Source organism: Vulpes lagopus, chromosome 7, assembly GCF_018345385.1.
Source record: "Vulpes lagopus strain Blue_001 chromosome 7, ASM1834538v1, whole genome shotgun sequence".
Lineage (NCBI taxonomy): Eukaryota > Metazoa > Chordata > Mammalia > Carnivora > Canidae > Vulpes > Vulpes lagopus.
This window is the reverse complement of record NC_054830.1, coordinates 8,861,449-8,888,869: the sequence shown is the minus strand read 5'-3', so window position 1 is coordinate 8,888,869 and position 27,421 is coordinate 8,861,449. Positions and strand designations below refer to the sequence as shown.

General features: G+C 53.1%; 1 protein-coding gene across 1 annotated transcript; it reads right to left on the bottom strand.

Annotated features, from left to right (window-relative positions):
* Nucleotides 1-105: 105 nt before the first annotated feature.
* MAST1 (microtubule associated serine/threonine kinase 1) lies at nucleotides 106-26,239 on the bottom strand. Its single transcript, XM_041764038.1, is given in 27 exon segments — nucleotides 106-795; nucleotides 797-1,473; nucleotides 1,577-1,764; nucleotides 2,669-2,805; nucleotides 2,924-3,046; nucleotides 3,367-3,596; nucleotides 3,717-3,923; nucleotides 4,259-4,506; nucleotides 4,592-4,770; nucleotides 5,368-5,477; nucleotides 5,977-6,099; nucleotides 6,249-6,350; nucleotides 6,451-6,616; nucleotides 6,753-6,885; nucleotides 6,999-7,137; nucleotides 10,715-10,923; nucleotides 11,013-11,092; nucleotides 14,294-14,361; nucleotides 14,441-14,573; nucleotides 14,677-14,778; nucleotides 18,918-19,127; nucleotides 19,300-19,375; nucleotides 19,561-19,721; nucleotides 21,788-21,866; nucleotides 23,852-23,927; nucleotides 24,441-24,529; nucleotides 26,120-26,239. Coding segments are annotated over 27 exon segments (4,710 nt in total). The 5' UTR covers nucleotides 26,203-26,239; the 3' UTR covers nucleotides 106-213.
* Nucleotides 26,240-27,421: the final 1,182 nt, after the last annotated feature.

Genomic DNA, 27,421 nt, shown 5'->3' with positions numbered 1-27,421 from the left:
CACCCAAGACCCACCTCCTCTCTCTATGGTAATCAGGCCTGGAGCTTCACCCTTCAAGACATACACAGGCAAGGGGGCAGAAACAGGATGTCTTGCCCCGCCAGGGGAGGTGGGGTGAGCCCCAGAAAGCTCACACAGCACAGACACACTTTATTTATATGTGTACATATGTATACAGGTGGCTGTACAGAGCAGGGCCAGCGGCCCCCTTGGCTATGGGCCTGGAGGTGTGGGGCAGGGTGCACCTTTTTTGGTCAGGCCTGCTGGGGGTATAGCTTCAGCAGGGCACCGGGAGGTCGGCCCCACCTCAGCCTTGGTAGCTGGGACCAAGAGGGAAGTAGGTGGGGTTGGGGGCCCTGCAGTGCTGGGCGCATTCCTTGTGGGGGCTAGGGAGGGGGTCTGGGGTTCTGGAGAGAGTTTGGGGGAGGTGGGCTTGGAGCGAGGCCCGCTCAGCGTGGTCCGCTCCTCTACCACCTCCAGCACCCAGCACTCCCGACCCCGGGGGACCTCAGGTACAGGAGGCGCCAGAGATGTGGATTCCTGCAACCCTTTGGAGTCTGCACCAAGAGGCTGGGGGGTCCCGGCCTTGGCCCCGGGACGCACAGGCTCTACGACAATTGGCACCGGGGGTGTGCCTGCCTCACCCGAGCTGCTGCGCCTGCCGGTCTCGTGTTCCTGCACTGGGCTCAGCGCAGCCTTTGCTACGGCCCTGGCCACCCCACCCGCTCCATCCTCTGTCTGCACGCTCTGGTGCCTTGTGCCGCTGGCGTCCCGCTCCAGGGTCCGGCCCCCCGGGGGTCGTCACACGGGGTGGGGTGCAGGCATCGGCCCCACCCGGAGACTCCTTCTCTTTACTGGACACCGACGGCCTGGGGGAGCCCTCGGGCAGCAGCGGGTCGGCACCCAAGCTCAGGGGTGACTCTTGGCGGCCCAGGCGACGGACGGCAACCTGCCTAGGTGTGCCAGGACCCTCGACGGGAGGCGTCTCGCCGTCAGATTCGGCGAGGCTATGCAGCGCCAGCTCGCCGTGGAAGTCCTTGCGGAAATCCGGGTGGCCCACCTCGAGGCTGTGTTTGCGCAGTGCGCCCTTCTTGTCGGCGCCCAGCGAGGCTCCCAGCTTCTCTGCTGACTGCACGCGTTTGAGGAGCGGCGAGCGCGGGGGCTCGGCACTCTTGGGGCGCGGGCGCACCACGGGCGGTGACGAGTGCAGCTTCGCAGGGAAGCTCTGCGTCGTGTGTGAGCTGCCCACCGTGTGGCCTGGCAGCGGCGGTGGCGACGCCTGGGTCGGGGACGGCGTGTGTGCCAGTGGCGACAGGGGGATGTTGCCGGCCGACTTGCAGCGCGCAGAGCGGTACTGGCGGTGCAATTTCGGCGACAGGCCGTGCAGCGTGCTGGGCCGGATGTGGTGCGACGCCGACGACGCTGGCGAGTTGGGCGTGCTCGAGGCCGGGGAGCTGCTCTGGGAGGAGGCGCCTGCGGGTGAGCGAGAGGGGCTGTCGCGCGCTGCGGGCACAGCCAGGGCACAGCCCCGCCACCCTGCGCCGCTCGGCCCGCCGCGCGCAGGCGCAGAGCGTACCTAGGTAGGCGGAGTCGGGCGTGGAGCGGTAGCTGTGGGTAGGCGAGCGTGCAGGCAGCCCGTGCGTGGGCGAGCCCGGGAGGCTGTCGCTGGACGACAGCGACCGGTTCAGCGACGACAGCGAGCGGCTAGTGTGCAGCAGGTTTGACTGCTTTGTGATCTTGCGGAAGAGGGAGCTGCGCTTCTTGCTGGGGGACAAAGAGGGGGCCACCTACCCTTCACCAAGTTCCAGAACTCCTGGCTTCTCCCACTTTAGGGCCGCAGGTCGCCCCTGGGGGCCGCCCACCCCACCTGGCTCCTCCCTCTCCAGCTGCAACCCTCAGATCAAAACTGAAAGAATTCTCCTGAACTCTGGTCCCATCTGGCTCCTCCCACATCAGGCCCCCAATTCCCTTCAGGCCTCTCCCACCCCAAGCCAGAAAAACACCCACAGGCACCAACCCAACCACTTCTGGCCCCGCCTACCCCTCTAGCCCCTCCCTCCCCAGCTGCAACCGGCCTAACCGAGCTGGAAGAAATTCACATGACTCAGTCTTGTCTGGCTCCTCTCACTCAAATCCCCCACTCGACGACTTATCCAGGCCAAACCGCCAAACCCTCTGAACAAAACACCACACACTCGTGGCCCCACCCATCTCTCCTAGCTCCTCCTACTTCTAAGGGAAGAAATTATTTCAATTGGCCCAGTCTTGTCTAGCGTGCTCATTTCACGTAGGAATCACTTCTTGTAGCCCTCCCAGACATCTAAATATATCCAACAGGTCAGAACCAGCTCTCCTGGACAGCACCCTCTTTAATTGACAAATGCTGGCCCTGGCCACCTCCCAAGACACCCCTACAAGGTTTCTCTCCCTGCCTAGAAACCTGGCACAGTTTCCTTTCCGGGCTTCGCCCGCTTTCCCAGCCCTTCTCTCCCTGTCTTCTTGTTTTTGCTCGATGGTCCGGCCGGCCACTCTTCCTGGGCACTACCCTTCTCAGGTCCTCACCACCTCCACCTTAGCCCCGCCCACTGCTCAAACAACAATACGAAAACGCAAATGTTCCCTCAGCCTGCTATTGATAGACCTGCCAGCTGCATTTGGCCCCACTCACCTCTCCTGACCCTCCTTGGCAGAGGGCCGCTTGTTCCTCCTGGCCATTTTGGCTTTGTAGCTGCTGCGCCGGGCGGGGCCAATGCGAATGGAGGTATTTTCAAAGGGCGTTGTAGTCACTGCTACCTTATTGCCACTCTAGGGGAAGATAGGGGAGAAATGCTCTGCTGAAGGCTGCTCCAGCTGTTTCAGTTCCCCAGAATCTCTCCAGCCCTCCCTGGCTCTCCCCGCAGGATGCTGCCTCCCTTGCACTCACCTTAAGGATCAGCTCCACGACCTCAGGATGCACCATGCCATGCACAGGCTCCCCATTCACGTGGGTGATGAGGTCACCAGCACACAGCCCAGCCTCCTGAGCTGGGCCCCCCTCTTCCACGTGCTGGGGACAAGACACCCCACAGGGGTAGGGTCACAGGATTGGTAACAAAGAAAGCTCCTTGAGCTTATGTGCCAGATGCCTAGCTCCGCATGCACAGCAATCCTCATAGTGCCTTATGAAATAATGATCATTCTCCCCATTTTACAAAAGAAGAAACTGCGGCTCAGAAAGGGAAGTGAGCACACAGGTCACAGAGGACTCTTATCCAGGTCCTGGTTCTACAGTTTGAGCAGTCCCTCATCACTGGGGTGTGTGTGTGTGTTTCTTTCTCCCCACCCACCCCTCACCTTGGGACAGAGACTCCAAGCATGTGTACTCACCCAGACAATGTGATGGACACTGTAGACGTCCGAGTCACCCATGTAGACCCGAATGGCACGCAATGTGAAGCCATACTTCTTGCCAGAGCGTTGGATGGTAATGGGGGAGCGGAGCCCACTGACAGCCGGTGAGTAGTCCCGGCTGGGCGAGGAGTCCCGTGAGGATGGGTTAGAGGAGAGAGATCGTGGGGACATGGGGCTGGCCAGGGGTGAGCTTCCATGGGGGTCCACTGCAGACACAGAATCATGGTCAGAGATAGGCGCCAGAGACCCATCTCTCCCTGTATCTGCTCCTGATTCCCACAGAGATGGAGACAGCCCCTCCCCTGCTATGTGGAACCCAGCATCACCTGCAGGAATCATGACGGACAAAGCAGTGGCGGAAGCCGACTTGATGACTTTGCCCCCCGTTCGAGAAGGTCTCTTCTCTACAGCAGGGTCTCCTGACAGCTGCTGGTGCCGCGCCCGGCGCAGAACCAGGTCATTGGTGGCCCTCGGGCCTGATGAGTCCCCGTCCTTCGAGGGTGGACAGAGGTCACCTGGGCGTGGGCGGTCAGCTGCAACAGAGAAAGTGGGTTAGGAGTCAGTCCAAGGTCACAGAATTCCTGCATGCTGTTCCCTCTACCTGGAATGCTCTTCCCACTTCTCTCTTGTGAGTTTCACGAAAGCAGGTAACATATCCATCTAGCACAGCCCCTGATACAGAGGCGTCCTCATATACATTTGTTGACTGAGCATGGAATATGGGGTGTTCCTCATGTTGATGAGAATCCCCAGGCTGGAGTGCGAAGAGTGGGTGAGAGCTTGCACAAACAGCACGAGGCTCACTGAAACAAATGCTCACTATCTGGCCACTGGGTAACTGGGGAAGGCGGCAGGAGAGGGCACTCACCGGCCTCAGCGTCCCCAGCGCTGGGGGTGCCATCCCCTTGAGCTGCCTCTTTAGAGCCCCGCGCTTCCAGGGACCCTGGGGGGTCAGAGCTGGGCCGGGGAGGCCGGCGCAACCGGGCCTCGTCCTCATCCTCTTGGGGGGCGCTGAAGCGGCTCGGTTCCAGCAGCGCGGAGAAACGGCGGCGCGCGCCCAGCGGGGGACTGGCCTCCCCCTCCAGGAAGCTGGCTTCGGAAGCCGAGAAACGCTTGCTGCACGAAGGGGTAGTGGTCAGAGACACGCCCTTTCGCGTCCCGCCCCCAAACCCAGTCCCCCCCCCCCCCCCCCCCCGCTCACATCTCCGGGGAGCCCCCTCTCCAGGTCTTCTCCCGCAGAGTCAGGCCGCCCAGGCCCTCCCGCTTGCCAGCCGCCTTCTCGTCTGGGCCCTTAGCGCTCGGCTCCCGCTTGCTGGCCCCCGCTGCCGCCACCGGGGTCTTGGGCTCGTGCTGCGACAGTTGCTCCATGCTGCTGTACACCTGAGCGGGCGGGCGGTGGGAGGCAAGCCCGGCCCAGTTCCCGCCTTCGCTCCCGAGCCAATCCGCTTCCCGCTGCTGGACCCGCCCACACTACGCTCCGCCCCCAAGGCCGGGCCCCGCCCGATTCTGAGAAGTACCCCGACCACCTACATTCTTCAACTCACGCCACTCCAGTGAGGCCCTGCCCTGCCCAGGCCCTCGAGAATAGGCTCCCCTTGCTTCACCCACTTAGGTCTATTCTCGCCCGGACTAGGCTCTGAACCCCTTACGCGCTGTTCCTCAAAGCGAGATCTAGCCCAGCCTTCCAACTCGCCCCGGCCCCGCTGCTCTTTCGGGCCAGGACCAGCCCCGCCCCACCGCGGGCCTCCTCGGCACATCCGTCCAGGTTCCCGTCAGATGCAACTCCTTGCCACGGCCAGTCCCAAGACCCCCATGCTGCCTCCCTGGCAGGGCTTCTCACGCCCAGATCTCTTGCCCCCTCGGTAATTCCCGGCTTGACATCTCCGGCCTGGGACCCGGCTCCCCTGTCTCCTCAGCCCCGCCTCCGCCCAGGCCCCGCCCCCGTCTCACCGCACCCCTGGCCCAGCCTTGGCCCACCTTGCTGAAGCGCGGGGAGCAAGAGGAGAACTGGCGGATTTCCACGGGCTCCTCTTCCGTCGTGTCATCCTCATCATAGGAGTTCACGTGATGATACCTGTCCGAGCGGGCTGAGGATTGGGGGGAGGGCCATAACCGCAGGCAAGGGTCCGCTCCTCAGATCACACCCCCACCGGACCCGCGTTCCAGCCCGGCTGCAGGCCCCCCGCCAGGCCCCTGGCCCATCCTCGGTCCGATTCCGCCCCTCCCCCAGGCTGGGTCGCAGCTGCACCCTCCGAGGCTCCCGGAGAAGCCTCCGCTCCAGATCCCACCTGTGGCAGTGGCAACCCCGACTCTGCCCCGGGCAGCCCCGCCCCACCGCGTGCTGGCGCTCGTTCTGGGTCCTAGCACCCTGCACCAGACCAGGCCCAGGCGCAGGCCCAACCTAAGGACTCACCCCAGTCCTGGCCAGGTCCCTACCCCAAACTGGTTTCTTCCCGGCTTCTCAGGCTGAGCCCCGCCTCTATGCCAGCCACGCCTCCGAGCAGTCACGCCCCCTCCAGGAGGTCCCCTAACCAGCTGGGGTCCCAGGGCCCCTCTCACCGGATCCCACCCCCTGGCCCTGCTCACTGTCGAAGTAGCTCGTGTCATCCTCAGACTCCAGGTGGGGGATGAACTCGGCCTTCTGCCTCAGCAGTCCTGTCCAGTCCAGGTCTCGGAAGAAACTGTGCTGCTTCACCTCAAAGGCACCACCTGGGGAGGGAGTGGGGGAGGGGCGAGGGGAGGGAATTCCAGAGACCGTCCAGTCCAGCAGAGAGAACCCCAGACCACTTGGGCTTGGAGTCCTACTCTCCAGCCATGACCCCCAGTTCCCTAGTTTCTCTGAAAGGCAGAACCCTTACCTGCCCCCAGCCGGACCAGGGGGTTGGTCTGCAGGAGGCTGGATATCAGGAGCTGGGCGTCTGTGGGCAGGGCCTCGTCCCCTTCTGGCCACAGGATGTCATCTGCAGAAAAGGCAGAGCTGGGGGTCGCTTTTGGAGTCCACAGGCCTTGGCCTGACCCATGTACCCATGCCACCCGCCTGCCCCCCACAGAGGCACGCACCACTGATGACCTGTCCAAAGAGTTCTTCGGGCGTGTCTCCAAAGAAGGGTACGCAGCCCACCAGGAACTCATAAAGAATGATGCCCATGGCCCACCAGTCCACCGGCTTGCCGTATCCCTGGCGCAGGATGACCTCGGGTGCGATGTACTCTGGGGTTCCACATACCTGGGGGCAGGCCGTCAGCCTGCGCCCTGGCCGCGGGAGGGGCCTCGAGGGAGAGCCGAGCCCCCCACCAGGCCCTGGGCCCCGCAGTTCTGTGGGGTCACTCCACCCACGGTGACCCCCATGCCCGCACACACACCTGTTTGTCCAGGAATTCCCGGGCGTCCTTCTCAATGTGGCCCTCGTACAGGTTGGTGGTGAGGCTCATAAGCCCCATCTTGGAGAGGCCAAAATCCGTGAGCTTGATGTGCCCCATAGAGGTGATGAGTAGGCTGCAATGGGGAGGGGGCGGGTCTCAGAAGTGATGCCTGTGTCCACTTCACTCCTGGCCGTTTCATGCCAGGGCTTCCCGAGGGGCAGGAAGGAAGTGATGGGAAAGGCTCACTTGTCAGGCTTGAGGTCCCGGTGCACGATGCCATAGTTGTGCAAGTACTCCAGTGCCAGCACGGTCTCAGCGAAGTACATGCGGGCCATCTCCACGGGCAGTGCCCCGATGTTCTTCAGCAGGGTGGCACAGTCCCCCCCTGTGGGGGAAGGAGTTGGCCCACGTGAAGACGGAGGCACCCTCAGCCTGGAGCTGAGCACTCAACACGCAGCAGGTCCTCACCTCACATTGTTCCCATATTACAGCTAAGGAAAACTGAGGCTCAGAGAGGCGCCTCCCCTCCCCAGGTCACATGCAGAGTGCTCTCTACCAGGCTTCTCTCTTCCTCTTAGCCTCCAAAGTTAATCTGATCAGCCAATTTCATACATGAGGAGACTGAGGCTCAGAGAGAGGTTGAGTCAGATGGTGAGGAGTTGATGGTGGAGGTGAGATCTGGTCAGAATAAAAGCCTGGAGGTGTGTGGGTGGCTCAGTAGGTTAAGTGTCTGCCTGTGGGTTAGGTCATGATCTCGGAGGTCCTGGGATTGCACCCCATGTCGTCAGGCTCCCTACTCAGTGGGGAGTCTGCTTCTCCCTCTTCCTCCACCCCTCCCCTGCCCCCATCAGGTTCTCTCTCAAATAAATACAATCTTTTAAAAAAAAGAAGAGAATAAAAAGCCTGCCTGCTTATTGACTGAGTCTAGGAGCATGAGTCTTGATCTCCTGGAGTGTGAATCTTGAGGGCTTCGGGCCTTAAAATGTAGACTCCTGGCCCCTACTAAGTTTACTGTAAACAGCATTCCTATTTTAGTCTCCTAAGTCTATTCCTAACTTCTCTTACAAGGGCCAGATTTTCTTCCAGGTGCAGACTCTAGGTTAGCGTATAACCCAAGTCGCTTCAGTGAACCAGCCCTCAGATTTTCCCTTCTATTGTCACAAATATTACTAAACTCATAGGACATAAACTGGGATCTCCTGGGTGGCAACTCTGCTATACCAGGGCCTGTCTAGAAGGAAGTCCACACATGCAAGAGCAGAGTCAAGAGATGAAGAGATTCCTGGTGACATGGTTTGAGCACCCAGATACAGCCATTCCTGAAAGTGACATGATTCTTTTTAAGTCAAGTCTTTCAAAAAATAAATAAATAAATAAATAAATGAATAAATAAAATCTTTCTCTTCTTTCTTTCTTTCTTTTTTTTCTTTTTCTCTTTTTTTTTTTTTCTTTTTCTTCCTGCCTGAGCCAGACTTAGCTCTGTGTCAGGAACTGACAAATCAGACTCCACAAGGGTGGGGCTCAGGAATCTGCATTTGGTCACAACCCTAGGGAATCCTGGCACACACTTATGATGAGAACCAAGCTGAATTCACTTCCAAATGAGACTTTAGGGCTGGGCCACACTCAGAAAGTATATGACTTAAAACTTGCACCATCACCTCCATATTGGTCTCCTTGCTTCTGCCCTCACTGCAGCAGCTAAATGGATATTCTCAAACATAAACCAGATCATATCAGCTCTGCTTAAAACCTTATAGATGATGTCTGTTGCACCTGGAGTGAAATCCAATGCCATTCAGGGTTCTGCAAGGCTCTGCATGCTCAACCCCATCACCTCTCCATCCTTATCTCCCCCTACTCTCCCTTTGGCTTGTTCACTTGGCTCCAGCTTTATTGGTCTCTTCATTGCTCCTCCAAATCCAGACACCTTCTCACTTAAGAGACTTTGTGCTTGGATTTCCTCTTCCTTATGGTCCCCGAAGCCATCCTTATATGTGAAATCGCCTGGTCTCCTCTGGCTTGTTTATTGTCTGGCTACACAGACCACAATGTAACCTCCACGAGGGAGAGGAGTGTCTGTCTGGGTCCCAACTGTGTCACCAGGGCCTAGCACAGCATGTGGCATGAGGAAAACCACAAGAGGACATTTGTTGAGTGAACAGGTAGTTGACTAAAGGCTTGGGGCAGCATAGTGTGACTCCATGAGACGATGCATCTCTTAATATCCACAGTATGTGTAACTGGAGCAATGGATAGAATTAGTATTTAGGTGATTATAAGCATGGATGAGTGGATAAACAGATGAAAAAAATACATTGGTAGCTGCATGGATAGATAGTAAATAGCTACATGGATAAACTGATGGATAAATTGTGGACAAATGGAAGGAGGTAGCCAGTGAGTCATGATCCCAGAGTCCTAAAATGGAGCCCCTGTTGGGCTCCCTGCTCAGTGGGGAGCCTGCTTCTCCCTCTCTTCTCTACCTGTACTATTGCAGTTGCTATCTCTGTCTCTGTCTCTCTCAAATAAATAAAATATTTTTTTTAAATAAAGAGATAGCCAAATAGGATGAGAGGCTGCTAGAATAGTTGTAGATGGAGGAATAAAAATATGGATAGTAAATAGATGGATAGATGATGAGTTAATAAATAGATACATAGATACTGATGGATGGATAAGTGACGAGTAAGTGGGTGAATAAATGGATGGGTAACTGCATGGCTAGATATATAAAAAGATGAAGATGAAAATAGATGTGCAAGGTAAACAACTAACCCTACTATAGGGACTTCAGTTAATAATTATGTATTCAGGGGATCCCTGGGTGGCTTAGTGGTTAGGGCCTGCCTTCAGCCCAGGGTGTGATGCTGGAGTCCCGGGATCAGGTCCCACGTCGAGCTCCCTGCATGGAGACTGCTTCTCCCTTTGCCTATGTCTCTGCCTCTCTCTCTTTGTCTCTCATGAATAAATAAATAAAATCTTAAAAAATAATAATAATCATGTATCCAGGGATACCTGGGTGGCTCAGCAGTTGAGTGTCTGCCTTCAGCCCAGGGTTTGATCCTGGAGTACTGGGATTGAGTCCCGGGTCAGGCTCCCGGCATGGAGCCTGCTTCTCCCTCTGCCTGTGTCTCTGCCTGTCTCTCTCTCTCTGTGTCTCTCATGAATAAATAAATAAAATCTTTAGAAAATAATAATAATCATGTATCCATATTGGTTCAATTATAACAAATGTGCCACATGAACACAACATGTAAAGAATAAACCGTGAGGAAAGGGGGTCTGTGGGAACTCAATGTGTCCAGTCAATTTTTCAGTAAATCTAAAATACTCTAAAAAATGAAGTCTATTAATGTTTTAAGATGGATAACAGATATGTAGATCGATAAAGAGATGGATAATTAAATTATTGGATGGATGGATAGATGGAAGGATGGATGATGGTTGGGTGGAGAGTGGGTGGATAGGTGAGTGGATGGGTAGATGGGTGGGTGGATGAATGGATAGGATGGGTGAGTGGATGGATGGATAGATGAGTGGATGGATGGATGGATGAATGGATGGATGGATGGATGGATGGATGGATGGATGGATGGATGGATGAATGGATAGATGAGTGGATGGATGGATGGATGGATGATGGATGGATGGATGGTTGGATGGATGGAAAGAGTGGATGAATGGAGAGATGGTACATGGATGGATGAATGGAAAAACCGATAGATTAGCAAATCAATAGATGGAGGGAAGATGTACCTACATTAAATGAAATGAAAATAGATAAACCAACAGATGGCTAGATTATAAACAAATGTGATAGATAATCAATGACTGGATTGTTAAATCGGCAGATAAACATACAGGTGGATAGGCAATATGGTGACTAGGGCTCAGGCCACTGAGCAACCATGACAGCATGCATCCCCCCATCTTCCCTGCAGTCCTGCAGGCAGCCACACCTTCCACGTATTCCATGACCATGCAGAGGTGGCGCCGGGTCTCAAAGGAGCAGAACATGCCAACCACAAAGGGGTTCTCAGCAAAAGTGAGTATATCACGCTCCACAAAGGCCTGCTGGATCTGGTTCCGCAATATCAGGTTCTGTTTGTTGATCTTCTTCATTGCAAAGCGCTGTCTTGTATCGCGGTGCCGCACAAGGTAGACAGCACTGCAGGGGGAGAGAGCGAGGACCGGCCATCACCTCCGAGACACCCGGCCTCCGCCACCCTCCCCCCGCCAGAGCCCCGGGTGGCTCACCCGTAGGCACCATTGCTTATAAGCTTGATGGTCTCAAAGTCATTCTCTCCAGGTGGTTTTTTAGCCTTGGTGCTGCGGCCCTATAGGGAAAAATGGAGACCACCACCACCATCATCATAAGATTGCAACTCTTCTTATTCCATTTACATAGGAGGAATCAGAAAGACAGGGAGGGGGGGTGGATGGAACCTTCATCCAAGTGCCACAGTGAGGGAGTACCAAAGTCAGGACTTGAACCCATACTGTCTGACTCGGAAGCCATACTCCTAACTTTTTTCCATTAGGAAAGAAGCCTACAAAATAATCACCTTAATGTATAAAGAGCTTCCAGAAATCAATAACAAAATGCCTAACAAACGAAGAAAAGATATAGGCAAGATATTTGGATTACAATTAGAGCTCTTAACCATATGAAAAGATGCTGAAACTTATATATAGTGGCAGAAGGCCAATTAAAACTACCTCAAGATACAATTTTTCACCTAGCAAATTGGCAAAAAAATCCAAAAGGGTAAACCTGTGGAGGAACAGGTACTTCTATACTCCGCTATTGGTACAATCCTCATGGAAGGTACTTTGGCATATAAAATAATTACAAATGCATGTTCCCTTTGATCCAGTAATTGCATTTATTAATTGATGCTATAGATATGCATGTGAAAAATGATGCATGCATATCTTGCTTATTGCAAGATTGGAAACAATCCATATGTTCATCTATAGGAACTTGGTTTAATAAACACATGAGCAGCATCTGTATGAAGGGATATCGTGTCACTGTTAAAAAGAATGAGGCATTTCTCAGTACATTGATTCAAAAGGGACTTCAAAATATTTTATTAAGGAGGGGGGAGCAAGGAACAATATGTACTGTATGTTTTTGTGGCAAAATGGAGCTATCTAATCCTATCTGGGGAGGTGCTCAGTAGCACATAGACTAATAATATTTGGGGGGATATAGGCCAGCGGGGGACAAAGTGGGGATAGGATATTTCACTGTATATCTTTTTTGAAAATTATGTTTCTTTTTCTTTAGGATGAAGAGATTCATTCCATAAATATCTCACAAAAATGTGTGATATACTAAATTTGTATGCTCCTCTGAATGTAGCCTAAAAACATCTGGCACAAAAAATGATAGAACTACAGGAAGAAACTGCTCAAAACAAGGATTTTACACACATTTCTCGGAAACTATCAGATTAATCAGGCAAAAAAAAATAGAAAAAAGAATAGGGAGATGGAAGATTTGAATCACTCAATTAACAAGTTTGATTGAATGGCATACGTAGAATCCTATAAATAACAAAGATAAATACCTTTTTTAGAGTTTTTAGAGTTTTGAGTGATGTCATTCCATTACCTATTCAAAAAATTAAACAAATGGCATGGGTAGTGAGATTCTTTAAAAAATATATATATATATATACAGAGAGAGAGAGAGAGAGGAAAGATGTGTGTGTATAGGTGTGAGAATTCATAGATACAATTTGAAACAAAGGTTACAAATTCAAATGCCTTCAGGGGCCAGGCAGGCCAGGTGGGGGCATGGATGACTGGGAGGCAGGTACCCCTATCATAGAGCAGCCCCCACTTACTGCCAGCTGGTTCTATGATGGTGTTAACAGAACCTCTGGTTTTTCAAGAGAAAGCTCAAACCCAGATTTTGAGTCAAAATCTTCTCTGTAATCTTCTCTGTTCTATATTTTGCTCAAATTAAAAAAAAACAAACAAACACGTGAGTGGCCAGTACTAGACATGGGGAACATCTGTCAAAGTGTGGCTGGCCTAAGAGGTGGGTTACGGCAATTTTCACTGTGCTGAGCTATTAACACAGAGAGACATCCAACCTACTCAAAACCCATGCAGGGCTCCCCATAATTACCATACGACCAGCAATTTTGCTCCTGAGTATATACTCAAAAGAACTGGAACAGCTCTCCAGACACTTGTACACAAATGTTCAAAGCAGCACTATTCATACAATGGCCAAAAGGTAAAAACACCCCAAATGTCTATCAATGGACAACGTACGAATATGGTGGATGCCTACAGTGGAATATTATTATTCAGCCATAAAAAGGAATAAAGTACTGATTTGTGTTACAACATGGATGTACCTTTTTTTTTTTTAACATGGATGAACCTTGAAAATGTTATGCCAGACACAAAAGGCCACAGAGTGAAAGTGAATTTATATGAAATACCCAGAAATGTATATAAAATATACATTTACGTGAAATATGAAATAACCAGAATAGACAGATCTATAGAGTCAGAATGCAGATTAGTGGTTGCCAGGGGCTGGGGAGGGGAGGGTGAGTGAGGAGTACCTGCCTAATGGGTACATGTTTTTTTGGGGGGGGTAATGAAAATGTTCCAGAACTAGATAGAAGTGATAGCCGCCCAACATTGTGAATGTATTAAAACCCAGTGAGTTTTTTAATTTTAAAATGGTTAAAATGGGGACGCCTGCGTGGCTCAGTGGTTGAGCATCTGCCCTCTGCTCAGGGCGTGATCCTGGGTCTGGGGATCGAGTCCCACATCGGGCTCCCTGCAAGGAGCCTACTTCTCCCTCTGCCTATGTCTCTGCCTCTCTCTGTGTGTCTCTCATGAATAAATAAAATCTTAAGCAACAACAACAAAAAATGTCTAAGTGGGCTTAGTTAAGTAGCTGACTCTTGGTTTCCGCTCAGGTCATGATTTCAGGGTGGTAAGATCAAGCCCCCTGTCCAGCTCCCCACTCAGCTCCAAGTCGGCTAGTTCCCCTCCCTCTGCTCCTACCCCCACCTCTCGCTCTCTTGAATAAATAAATTTAAAAGTCTTTTTAAAAAATTTTAACGAGGGCAGCCAGGGTGGCTCAGCGGTTTAGCGCCGCCTTAAGTCCAGGGCGTGATCCTGGCGACCCGGAATCAAGTCCCATGTAGGGCTCCCTGCATGGAGCCTGCTTCTCCCTCTGCCTGTGTCTCTGCCTCTCTCTCTCCCTCTCTCTCTCTCTCTCTCTCTCTCTCTCTCTCTCTCTGTCTCTCTCATGAATAAATAAATAAAATCTTAAAAAAAAATTTTAACGGTATGTTTTCTGTACCATGTGTGCATGGGTGTGTCTTATGCGTATTTCACCATGAAAAAAAAAAAAAAAGCCGATGGAGGAACAGCTGTTATTATCGACCCATTTCACAGATGGGGAAACTGAGGCTTGGAGCAGGGACCAAGAGATCCACCCACACTGAGGGCAGAGAGCCCTCAGGAGGTGAGCCCTCGGACGGACCCGGGGGCCTTACCTCGGAGAGGTCGTCCTGCTCGGGAGTGTTGGAGCCCCCGCTGTCCTGCTCTTCCAGGTGCACCACGTCTAGGAAGGGACGGAGAGTGAGCAGAGGCTGGGGACCCGGCGGGTGCAGCCACAGCCCCCGGCGCCCACCGGCCAGCACCTGGGAAGGGGTCCCGGGTGAGGCCCAGCTGGCGGATGATGTAGCGCGGGATGTCGGTCTTGACAAGGTGACCTTCCTTGGCGTGGCCCTCCGCCGCCTCCAGCAAGTGGTAAAACTCCTCGGGGTTGAATTCCTGAGGCAGGGCAGGGCCGGGCTGGCAGCGGGCTCCAACACCCCCCCACCCCCCCAGCACCCCCCCACAAACACCCCCTCCCCGCCCAGGCCCGGCCCCTCACCAGGCACTCCAGCAGCCTCGCGGGGCGCGAGATGATGATGAGCAGCTTCTTGACCAGCTGGGTGACGAAGGCTACCTCCATGCTCTCGGAGCGCTCATAGGCCTGGGGGGGCGGTCGCAGTGAGGGGGGTTCACCCGGCCTGCTTCAGCCAGGCCCCTCTCCCCACCCACCGGGTGCACACAGCTGCTGCTGTCCCATTTTACAGGTGAGAAAACTGAGGCCCAGCCACGTGGTAAAAATAATGATAATGGGGGCGCCTGGGGGGGCTCAGTCAGTTGAGCTTGGGACTCTTGGTTTGGGCTTTTGGGCTCAGGTCCGGATCTCATGGGTCTTGAGATAGAGCCCCATGTCCTGCTACACCCTCACTGGGGAGTCTGCTTGAGTATTCTCTCCCTTTGCCCCTCTCCCCCCGCATGCTCGTGCTCTGTCTCTAATAAATAAATGAATCTAAAAAACAAAAACAAAAAACAAAAACAAAAAAACCATGATGCAGTATTTGAAAAAATAATGCAAAAGATCTATGATAAGCAAAATAACAAATTTTAAATAAGAATAGGATCCAGGGCAGCCCGGGTGGCTCAGCAGTTTGGCGCCTGCCTTTGGCCCAGGGTGTGATCCTGGAGACTCGGGATCGAGTCCCACATCGGGCTCCCTGCATAGAGCCTGCTTCTCCCTCTGCCTGTGTCTCTGCCTCTCTCTCTCTCATGAATAAATAGATAAAATCTTAAAAAAAAAAAAAGAATAGGATCCAGTAGGGCTGTGTGGAGCCATATTGGAGCTTGAAGCAAAAGGAACAGTATGTGGCAATCTATACACGGTTTTTCAATGAATAACAGTTTTTTTTTAAGATTGATTGATTGATTGATTGATTTTAGAGAAAGAGAGAGAGTGAGGAGGAGGGGGAGGGAGAGGGAGAGAGAATCTCAAGCAGACTCCTGGCAGAGTGAGCAGAGCCCAAGGCAGGACTCCATCTCAGGACCCCAAGATCATGACCTGAGCTGAAATCAAGTGTTCAACATTAAACCAACTGAGCCACCCAGGTGCCCCTCAGTGATCAACAGTTGTAATGAAAACATTTTGATTAATTTGTTTCCCTTAAAACCAGGAAAGTAAAATTCTAACAAATTCTGGTTTGATTATAAATAAAATATTTAGGGACCCCTGGGTGGCTTAGCCATTGGGTGTCTGCCTTTGGCTCAGGGCATGATCCCAGATTCCCGGGATCGAGTGCCGCATCTGGCTCCCTGCATGGAGCCTGCTTCTCCTTCTGCCTGTGTCTCTGCCTCTCCGTGTCTCTCATGAATAAATGAATAAAATCTTAAAAAAAAAAAAAAAACAACACACACACACACAAAGCTTTCCTTCCTCTTAAAAAAATAAAATAAAATATTTGAAATAATGTTAAGTTTTAATATACCTACTTTTCAAATTTTTCAATAATTAATGTTCTGAGGGGAGAAAAAATCACTTGCCTCCTCCTAGTGCCAAACTGATGCCTACTATTTATCTTCTGACTCTTCCTATTAGAATGCCAGCTTCCTGAGGGCAGAGATTTTGTTTGTTTTATTTCCAGGTAATTCTCCAGCTTCTAGATCAGCCCCAGAATAGATGCTTAAGTAATATTTGTGGAATTAATGAATGAGCACATTCCCATTTTATAGCAGAAAGAATGAGGCACAGAGAGGTTAAGTGACTTGGCAAAGGCTGCACAGGAAATAAGTGATGAGCTAAATATGAATCTAGGCCATTTGAAATCTGTGCCCTCAACTCCTATGAACCTCGTGACTCAAACCAGATTTGATGCTAAAACCCATAATGACACCAATGTACTGCCCTTCAGGTCTGAGTGGAAGCCCATAGACCAAAGCTCCATTTCTGGTCCTTGTGCCCATATCTGATTTCATTTCCTCATGACAGTAGTCACTTGGCTTCCGTGCTCCTGGAATTTCCCAGACTCCCTTCTCACCTCAGGCTGTGCACCCTGCTCGGCACACATTCCCCCCAGCATTTCTCATACCTTTCACTTCCTCATTATTCTTGTCCCAATTTTAATGTCACCTCTTCCGGGGAGGCCTCCTGGGCATTACAGGGAAGCCCCTGACCCTCGGTCTGATTGCCCTGTTCTATTTGCTTCACAGCCCTAAGCATCAGATGAAATCATGGAATTCCTTGATTTGTCTGTTTCCCTGTTTCCTATCCAACTCCCACATTGAAATATCAGCCCCAGGGGCACCTGCATGGCTCAGTTAGTTCAGCATCTGTCTTCAGCTCAGGTTATGATCTCAGGGTTCTGGGATGGAGCCCCATGTTGGGAGGGTCCCTGCTCAGCAGGAGTCTGCTTATCCCTCTGCCCCTCCCCCAGTTCATGCTCTCTCTCTAATAAATAAATAAAGTCTTTGGGATGTCTGGGTGGTTCAGTGGTTGAGTGTCTGCCTTCAGCCCAGGGTGTGATCCTGGAGTCCCAGGATCAAGTCCCACATTGGGAGCCCTGCATGGAGCCTGCTTCTCTCACTGCCTATGTCTCTGCCTCTCTCTCTGTCTGTGACTCTCATGAATAAATAAATAAAATCTAAAATAAATAAATAAATAAACAAATAAATAAGTAAAATCTTTTTTTAAGATTTATTTATTTAGTTATTTATTCATGAGACAGAGAGAGAGAGAGAGGCAGAGACACAGGTAGAGGGAGAAGCAGGCTCCATGCCGGAGCCCGACGCGGGCCTTGATCCGGGGACTCCAGGATAACGCCCTGGGCCAAAGACAGGCGCCAAACCGTTGAGCCACTCAGGGATCCCCAATAAAATCTTTTTTTTTAAAGAAATATCAGCCCCAAGGGGGCACCTCAATGGCTTAGTCAGTTAAGAATTGGACTCTTGATTTCATTTTTTTTTTGATTGATTTCATTTTGGTTCATGTCATGATCTCCCTGCGAAGAGCCTGCTTCTCCCTTGGCCTATGTCTCTGCATTTCTGTGTCTCTCATGAATAAATAAATTAAATCTTAAAAAAGAGAGAGAGAGAGACCGTCAAGGAGGACTGTGCAGCTGGAGCAGAGTAAATGATGGGGAGAGTGAAGAGTTGGCTTGTCCCTCTCCTTCTGCTCCTCCCCCTGCTCTCTCCCTAAAATAGATAAATACAATTTATTTTTATTTTTTAAAATATTTTATTTATTTATTCATGAGACACACACACACAGAGAGGCAGAGACATAGGCAGAGGCAGAAGCAGGCTCCATGGGGAGCCCGACGTGGGACTCGATCCCAGGTCTCCAGGATCAGGCCCTGAGCAGAAGACAGATGCCACAGGGGCTGCCCGATAAATGCAATTAAAAAAAAAAAAAGGAGGGGCACCTGAGTGACTCAGTTGGTTAAGCCTTGGACTCTTGATTTCGGTTCAGGGCACAATCTATCTCTGAGTCCTGAGATTGAGCCCAGCTTGGGGCTCCCTTCTCAGCTGGGAGTCTGCTTCAGATTCTCTCTTGCCCTCTCCCTGTGCCCTTCCCTCCACTCTCTCGCTTGTGCTCTCTCTCTCTTTCTCTCTCTTTCTCAAATAAATAAATAAAATCTTTAAAAAGAGAGAGAGAGAAAAAAAATCAGCCCCAAGAGGGCAGGAATATTTCTCTGGTTTGTTCACTGCTAGGTTGTCAGTGCCCCAGCACACAGTAGTGGGTTAATAAATGCTGTCCAATACTCTGGTTTCTCTTCAGATCGTATAAATCTTTCGCCCCTTAATAAATGCTGTCCATTATCATTGAATGGAATGGGAACATTATCTTGTTTACTTTCATTCATTCATCCATTTAACCAAAATTTATTGATCACCTACTGTGTGCTGGACACCGTGCCAGACACCAGCGATGCAACAGTGAGCAAACAGACAACCTCATCATCCACCTGTGGGGCTGACATTTGAGCAAGTGACACAAGAAATAAGATCAACAAAAATATACCACGTGAGGGATGGTGTGAAGGGTGGGGAGTTTGAGCAGAGGTTGACATTTTAAATAAGGGATTCTAGAGGCCCCCCTGAGAAGGTGACATTGGAGGAAAGGCCTGAAGGAGGGGAGGGTGGTTAAATCCCTGCCGCCCCCATCAGACCTAGACGAGGACCACGGCCTTCTCTTGGGGACCACGTCTTTCTTGCCCACCCCTGAAATCCCAGCTCCGCACCAGCGCCTGGCACGCGGCAGGCGCCGTCTACCCGGAGGTGGGGTGGGTGAGGCCAGCCTCCCCGTGCACTCACGTCCTGCAGCAGCTTCTCCAGGTTCTCCTGCAGTTCGTAGAAGTAGACGGTGGTGATGAGCCCATCGCGGGACTTGGTCAGGCAGTCCCGGGCCAGCTCGATGATCTGGTGGTGGATGAAGCTGAGCACGCCGTCGGCCAGCGGCAGCACGCTGTCAGGTTCGTAGGCGCGGGCGAAGTCGCGCAGCTTCTCCTCCATCTGCGCGGTGGCCTGCGGGAGGGACAGAGGCGGGGCGGGGGTGCCGGCGCGGGGCTGCGCCCGGGGGCTGTGGCCGCCAGGAGCCTGCGCTGCGCACGCCGGCCACCAGGGGGCGCGCGGAGCTAAGGCGAGCGAGGGCTCCCGCCGCCCGGCCTCCCAGCGGCCGCCCCCCGCCCCGCCTCACCTTCGGGAACCTCTCCTTGTAGACATGGTTCATCATCACGATCTCGTTGTCGTAGGAAGAGGGGGAGCGCCCGGGGCTGCGGGGAGAGAAGCCCATCCCGTCCGGCCCCCTGCCTCCGAAAGCAGCCAGGCATCGCATCTCCTCATCCCCCCCAACCCCGGTAAAACCTCACCCAACGTGTTGCAACCCATTTAATCCCGCGGACAGGGGTCTCGCAGTACACAGCCCCCCCCCCCATCATCAGCTTGGGTGTCTGCCCACCTGAGGCTCCGCGAGCGAGGCCGCACGGCGGGAGAGCGGCGGCCACCATCCTCGTCAGTGATGCTCTCGGTGCTGCCGAAGTGTTTGGAGAGGAAGTGGAGCTCATCCACGGTGGGCTGGTAGGGCAGCTGGTGCAGGCGCTCCTGGGAGGAGCAGGAAGACTGGGGGGAGGAGCGGGGCCGGGGTCAGAGCCACCGCGGTCCCCCCACATGTCGCGACCCTGGGCTGGGACTCCTGGGGCGGATGGGCCACTGGGCATGGTCGGGATCAGGACCTGGTCTATGATCCTTGGATCCCAGGGTCCAGGTTGGGACTCCTGGAGACAGACAGGGGGACAGGGACAGACACGGATGAGAACTGTGACGCTCACACAGATGTGGCCAGTGGAACCTGTTAAAACCGGAGTCAAGTCACATCCCTCCTCTGTTCAGAACCCTCCATGGCTTCCACCTTACTCAGGGTGGACACTGAAGTCCTTCCCAAGACCCACAACATCCTGCAACATCTGGTCCTGTCTCCCTGCCATCACCTCCTCTCATTCTCCCTATCATTTACTCTGCTCCAGCTGCACAGTTCTCCTTGATGGTCTTTTTTTTTTTTTAAGATTTTATTTATTTATTCATGAGAGACACAGAGATGCAGAGACATAGGCCAAGGGAGAAGCAGGCTCCTCGCAGGGAGCCCAATGCAGGACTCAATCCTGAGTCTTGAGCCAAAGGCAAATACTCAACCTTTGAGCCACCCAGGCATCCCTCCTGTCTTTGAACAAGCCAGGCACACCCTGCCTCAGGGCCTTTGCACTGACTTCTCCCTCTGTCCAGAGCATATCTAGCACAGATCACTCCTTCTCACTTTTGCTTAGATGCCACCCCTCTGGGTGACCCTCATTCCTCTGAACACACATCCATCACTCCCTATCCCTGCCCTATCTTACGTCTTCTTGCTGTATTTATCTCCTGACTTACTGTATCTTTATTACTAATTTTTATTGCTGTCTGCTCCTGAGGGAAGGATCTGGACTCTGCTGGGTCCCTAGTCGGGGCCTGGCATGCATAAACACAGACCTACAGATATCGGTGGGGGAAAACAAAGATATCCACTTGATTCTTCAAGCAGAAGGACCTTTTGAAACATTACATCACTCATTCCCCACCCCATCAGTATCTATTAAACTGATTTTTTCAATGCACATAACCTATGATCTACAGAACCACAATTTCAAATAGTTCAGACTGGAATTTTTAGCTTAATTTGATATAAAGCAAAAAAGCTTCTGTATGGCTTCCCACCACATTTAGAATAAGATCCACTCTCCTGCCCTGGCTGAGAAGCCCCAGTATGAGCAAAGGCACTGCCTGCCTCACCCTCGCTCCTCCACTTCCAACTCAAAGCTCCAGCCACTCAAAGCTATTTAAAAAAAGAGAGAGAGAGCTATTTTCAACTTTCCAAATTCAACAAGTTCTCTATTGCCTCTGGGAGTTTGCACATGCTGTTCCCTCATCCCCTTTCTAAAACACCCTTCCTTTCCTTCTTCCACGGGCCAAACTCCTGCTGATCTTTTGTCATGGCTTCAATTCCACCTCTTCCAGGTAGCCTTCCTTGACCACCCTCCCCCAAACTGAATCAGGTCCTGCCTATACTACTATCACCTCACCTGGTGCTATTCCCATAACAGCTCCACCTGCCCTATGTTATAAATGTTTTCTTACTGGTCTGTAATCCCCTCATGAGAGCCTCATCAACCCTTGGATTCTGGCCCAGCTGATAGAGCCCACCCACCATATGACAGTCACATAAATATCTGCTGAGCATCATACCAATGGATGGGTGATGAGTGAACCAGAGACACAGGTAGAAAAAGGGCAGGTGGAGAGAGAGAGACTTTGGGTATTTGCAGTGGCGGAGTAAATGTGCCCTGGATGAAGGGCATGCTGACCTTGGCCAGCTGAGACCCTTGGGCAAGTAGCTCAACACATGAGCCTTCATATCTTTATCTGTAAAACAAGTCACTGATGAGTAGCACCCCCAAGAAGATATGTTGAGGGTGGAGAACAGGGCTTTCGAGGGGACCTGTAACGCCAATAGATGGATGAGTGACACCTTGGAAAACAAGAGAAACCCCAAACTCTCCTTAAGGCCAGCCCAACTACTGGCCTGGGTTGGGAGGGGCCTTCAGGTGGGAGGGCCCCCCTGCAACTCCCACCCACTCGCCCACCTGCCAACTCACCGAGACGGTGGAGCTGGGTGTGTTCGTGCCATAGCCAGATGAAGGAAGCGAAGCCAGAGACCAACGGCGTCCATCCGCCCTGGAACCCAGCCAAGATGCTCAGAGGCTGCTAGGCCCCACTGATCCTCCCACTCCTCAGGGTGTGATACAACCCACTGGCCACCACAAGGGTAGGGGATGGGGGATATATCTGTGCTCTTAGATTCCAAAAGGCTCTCAGAGCCAAGGGGGTAAAAAGGAAGTCTTCCAGCCAGGCACCAGGGACCTAGAGCAAAGATCAGTCTCCTCTGCTCCTTGTGATGATCCTCCTCTCCTGTCATCCTCACACCAAACAAGCCTCCAAAGTGAACCCCAAGGTGGACCAGAGAAAGCCCCCTCAGGGAAGTCAATCCAGAGGAATCCCAATACTTGCCCCCCATGAGAAAGCTCTCAGAGTGATACTACTTGAGTCTTCTCAGAGGAGAAAGGCCCCTCCCTCAAACACACACATACACACATGCTGACACACATTCCAGGTTGGCACATGCACACTCACATAGACATGATCACTCTCAAGGCCACACCCACTAGTGTTATTGCGACTAGTATAGTCAAGTTCACAAACTGATAGTCACACACATTCACACACGACTCCTCAACACAAACACACATTCACTGTCACATACATGGACCTAAATATCACTCTTCCCTACACTAACACCCAATCACACATCCAAAACCAGATGTGCACTCACGTATAAACATACACTTAGAGACTCAGTACTCACACTCTGACACAAAGACACACACTCCCTCACACACATTCTACACTTCTGCATTCACACAGACACATTCAAGAACCCTCATGCATGCAGTCACACATTCGAACTCCCACACAGCCACACATTCATTCACACTCCCACCAGATTGCACACTCACATGGAGACATTTGTGGGAGGGCACGCTCCCTCACATACTCACACACATTTACAAATGTGCAGGTACACACACACGGTCACACTTGCACGCTGATGCACACCCCCATGGACACGAGTGTAGGCACAGGCTGCCTCATCTTTTCACAGTCTCACAAACTCACACATCCACATTAGCACACAGGTTGCACATCACAGGGATACACACTTCCGTGCACTTGACTCGTCCCTTATCCCTCCCTCCAGGCAGTGCCTCCCACCCCAGGTGGCCGCATCAGGTCCCATCTCAGAGCCATTTTCTAGGTCTCTATTGTCCTCAGCTGAATTCCACAGCCAAAGGGGTCTTTCCCCCACCCACTCCAGGGAGTCATCCTCTGTCCCCACAGTCTTGTGTGAGTCCCACACGACAGCCTTCACCAGCCTTTGCAGTGATCCAGGGTTTTTTTTGGCGTGCCACCCCAATTCAACTCCGAAGACAGAGACAGGGTGTCATTCACCCCTTATACTCAGCTCCCAGATCAAAGCACGTGTTCAGACAACGTTTTTAGAATGAGTAAAGTTCAAAGAAAAAGAAACCCGCCCAAACATCTTGGTGACTCCCAGAAGTTTCTCCAAAACACACTGGAGGAATCTCTCTGTCTCCCCCAATTTCGCCAAAGGCCCCAAGAAAATTCATTAGCGACATCCCCAGACACCCCAAAGACCCCCGTAGGTAAACCTGAGATTCCTCCACTTGGGCCCTCGAGAAACAGCCCTAGGTGCCCTTCCCCTTGGAGACCAAGAGTCCCTCAGTGGGCATCGTGCAGTCTGCGCTTGCGCACCCCATCTCCGCTCCCAGAACTGTTGCTATGGAAACGCCCGGCCTGGAACTAGAGGCTAGGGAGACTGAGACCCTGGGCTCAGCGCGCAGGCGCTTTGGCTCCACCGCAGAGGAAGTCCCACTCCTCCTCTGATTCCGGACGGGCGGTGGCCGCGCCTTCCCACAGACCCCGCCCCCGAGGCCGGGCGCTTATTCCCGCTGGGGCGTCCGGGCACTCTGCGGGTCCCTCGGCCCGGCTCAGGTGCAATTAGGAGGGGAGCAGATGGCGGCCAAGACGGCGGGTGGGGACGGTCCAGCCAGGGTTCTAGGGCCCTGGGGAGAGGGACTCACCTTCGGGAGGAGGCAAACGAGAAGTGGGCGGGGGTGTTGGGGGAGAAGTTGCGGGGGCTGTCCAGGGGACTGCTACCTGTGGCAGAAAGAGGGGCATCTTAAGGCTTGGGGTGGGGGCAATCCCACCTGGCCTTCCAATCCTCAAAGCAGGTGGCGAACAGCAACTCCTCCCCTCTTTAGTCTAGTCACACCCACGTAGGAGTGGACCACGCCCCCGTAGCTGTGCACACCGCCCCCTCCCCCAAGATGTTTTGGTTACCGCGTCAGCCCAGCCCCCCTCCAGGCCGATTCTGTCTTCATCAGAGATGGCCCCGCTTCTCAGGTATGGTTCCTCCCTTCGGCCTTATCCGCTTTCCAATCTAGCTCCCCTGGGCCTCCGCCCACCGATACCGGTCCCTCAGCCGACTGACCACCGCCACACAACGATGGTCCAGCCCTTTGCCCAATCCAGGTCCTCCTCGGTCCAGGCTCGGCCCAGTCCAGCGGCATGGACACACCCCTCGCCTTGGCCCCGCCCCTCACCTGTGGCCACGCCCCCGACCGTGGCCACACCTCCTCTAGTCTGGGCCACACCCACCACCTGTCTCACCCAGGTGTCCAGGCAGTGGGGAGTGGGGTCGCGGCAGCGTGGGCGAAGTGCTGGTCAGGATGAGGCTTTTCCGGTTACTGGTGCGGCAGCTGCGGGGAAGGCGAGGCAAGGGGACCAGGCCAGGCCACAGCCCAGTGAGTTTGTGAACCCAACCAGCCACCTTCCGGTCTCAGATCTCCACCTGTCTCCTATCTGTGTGTGCTTGGAGGTGCCCCCAGAGGATTGCTCGGAGGAGGAGGTGATAGAGATCTCAGCATGTGTGACCATGTGGGCACAGTTTCAGTCATAAAATAATAGACATGCTGTCTATGTGACACTACTGAGATACTGAATGTATGTGTGTGTTTGGGGGGGCTGTGCATGACATTCTGTGTGTATCCACATGTGGCACCCAGTGTGTGAGCTCAGCCCTGAGTTGGATTTATCTTATGATACAACCTGTACTTCTGTGTGTCTGTGTGACACAGTGTGTAATGTCACTTGTCCATGACTAGATGTGCCACTGTGGGCTGTACCATGTGCGTGCATGATTTCTGCTACAAGTGTCCATGTCTTTGTGCGGCATTCTAAGTCTATGCGATATACTGCCCTTGTGTGTGTGTGTGTGTGTGTGTGTGACATTCACCATGTGTATCCACGTGTGTCATCTACTGTGTATGAGTTTCACACCCTGTGATACTGAGCATGTTTGAACCTGCCACCATGTGTGACATTCCCTAGATGAGTCTTCCATGTGATAACGTGGGATAGTGTGTCTCTCCATCTCTGCAAGATTTCCTGTGTCATTTATTCTGGCATCCATGTAACACCGCATGTGAAACGCTTAGATGCTATCATGTGCTGTGACATTGTTGGGTGGATGGATGTCATTGCCATACATGTGTCTCTGTGCATCTTGGATGCCAGAATTGTGTGTGTGTGTGTGTGTGTGTGTGTGTATCACCATGCATGTGACATCTTACTGGGGGCACACAACACTGTACCTGTCTGTGTGTGTCGCTGGGGGTGCCCCTGTGTGTCTGGGCATGACTTGGACCTATGGCCACTGTATGCGTGATGGCTTCAGGGTGTATCTGGGCCACTGGGGCTGTAGTGTGTGTATGTGTGTGACATCATGTCCTACGTGACGCTGTGTGTCACTATTTTCCGTATGAGGCTGTGTTCTTGGTGGGGGCAGTTTGTGCTATGATAAAGCCCCCCTATCCTGCCCCTCAGGATCCCAGCTTCTGAAGAGGGAGCCCCCAGCCCCTCCATTCCCCTCACCCCCCACCACAGTGACTGAGCATATTAGCGAGGCCAGAAACACGCGGCATGGGGGCGGGGGGAGGCCAGGCTGCGGCTATTGTTCCGAGGGTGCAAAGTCCCCCACCCTCCCCTTCTTCCCCTACCCCCACTGGGTTGCCGGAGCCCGCAGCGCCAGCAGACAAAGGCGCCGCAACCCCCCACCCGGCGCAGCCTCCTCCCCCTCTCCCTGTGGCGGTCCTCTCCGGCGTCCAGTCCCCCCAGTCTCGGCCCACACAGTCCCCAATGCAACCCCATCCCCCGCAGAAGGTCTCAGCACGGACACCTCTGGCGCAGCTGGACCGGGTGCAGCATCCCGGGCCCCGCCCTGCGGCAGCGGCCAGAGGGGCGGCTTAAGTGGGGAGGGCCGGGTCAGGGTCTCAGGGATGGGGTTCTACCTCTTGGTGCGGCGGAACATACTGCCGCCAGGGAAGGAGGGCATCGAGAAATTGGAAAGCGCGGTCCAGAGAGAGTCAGACATGACCCGGCGGCGGCGACATGGTGGCAGGTGCGGCAGTGGCGGCGGCAGCGCGGGGAGCGAGCGCGCGGGGCGGAGGCTGGAGCCGCAGCGGGCAGGGGAGGGCGGGGGAAGGGAGGGCCGTGCCACTGCCGCCCGCCGGGAGGGGGCGCTGCTGTGCACCAGCGCGCCAGGCCCCGCCCGCGCGTGCCCCTGGCGCCCCCACCCCGGCTCGAGAAGGGACGGCCAGCCCTGCGCATCTCTCCCCAAGGCTCACCTGCTGCTTTTCCGGGGCAGAGGCAAATCCTTCTGGAAGGCAAAGGGGCGAAAGGATAGAGGTCAGCATGGACCAACAGCTGCTGTCTGCAAGCCCTCTCACCCCTGGAGGAGCAAAAGTTGGGTGGGACAAACCCGTCATAAGCATCCTCAGCTGCACCCTTCTCATTATGCTGGGAGGGCTGGGGTCTTTGAGAGAGAGGGTACCAGGGTGGTTTCTCTCCCAACCCCAGACCAGTACAGAGTCCCCTATAGGACTCCTGAGTTGACATTTCACTGTGCATTTTTACAAATGAAACAAGAGCCTCTTTGAAACAATGTTTCTTGAGCACCTCTTGTATGCCAGGCCCTGTGCTAGGCACTGGGGACATAGCAGCGAATGAGAGAAAAATTCCTTCCCTTTTGGGACTAACATTTAGAGAAGGGAAGCAGACAATAAACAAGATTAATATAGAAGTGAACGAGATAATTTTAGGCATTCATAAGTGTCATGAATAAAATTAAGGTGATGTGATGGAAAATGGGTAAGAGAAGGACAGGATGCTCAGAGGACTGCTCCCGGGAAGGTGACTTTTAAGACAGTCGATGAAAAAATAAGAGCCCACCAAGGAAGGATCTGTAGAGGAAACTGCAAAGGTCTGGAGACAGGAATCAACGTGCTATGCTCAAGCATGAAAGAATGAATGAATGAATGAATGAATGAATGAATGAATGACTCCACATCGCAAGGATTCTACCCAAACCCCAACCAGATTCGGTGTTGGGGGCAGGGTAGTTAGGGTGGCTCAAAACCAAAATTGGAAATGGGAATTAGACGATGGCCAAGTGGTCTTTTTGACCATGGTGATGATAATAATTGATAAATATCAACATTATATGTCGACACCAGAAGAAGATTATGTTCTGTTTGTCAAGCTTTCAGGAAGCCACTAAGGGGATCAGAAGTTATGGAAGTCGTGAGAACAGT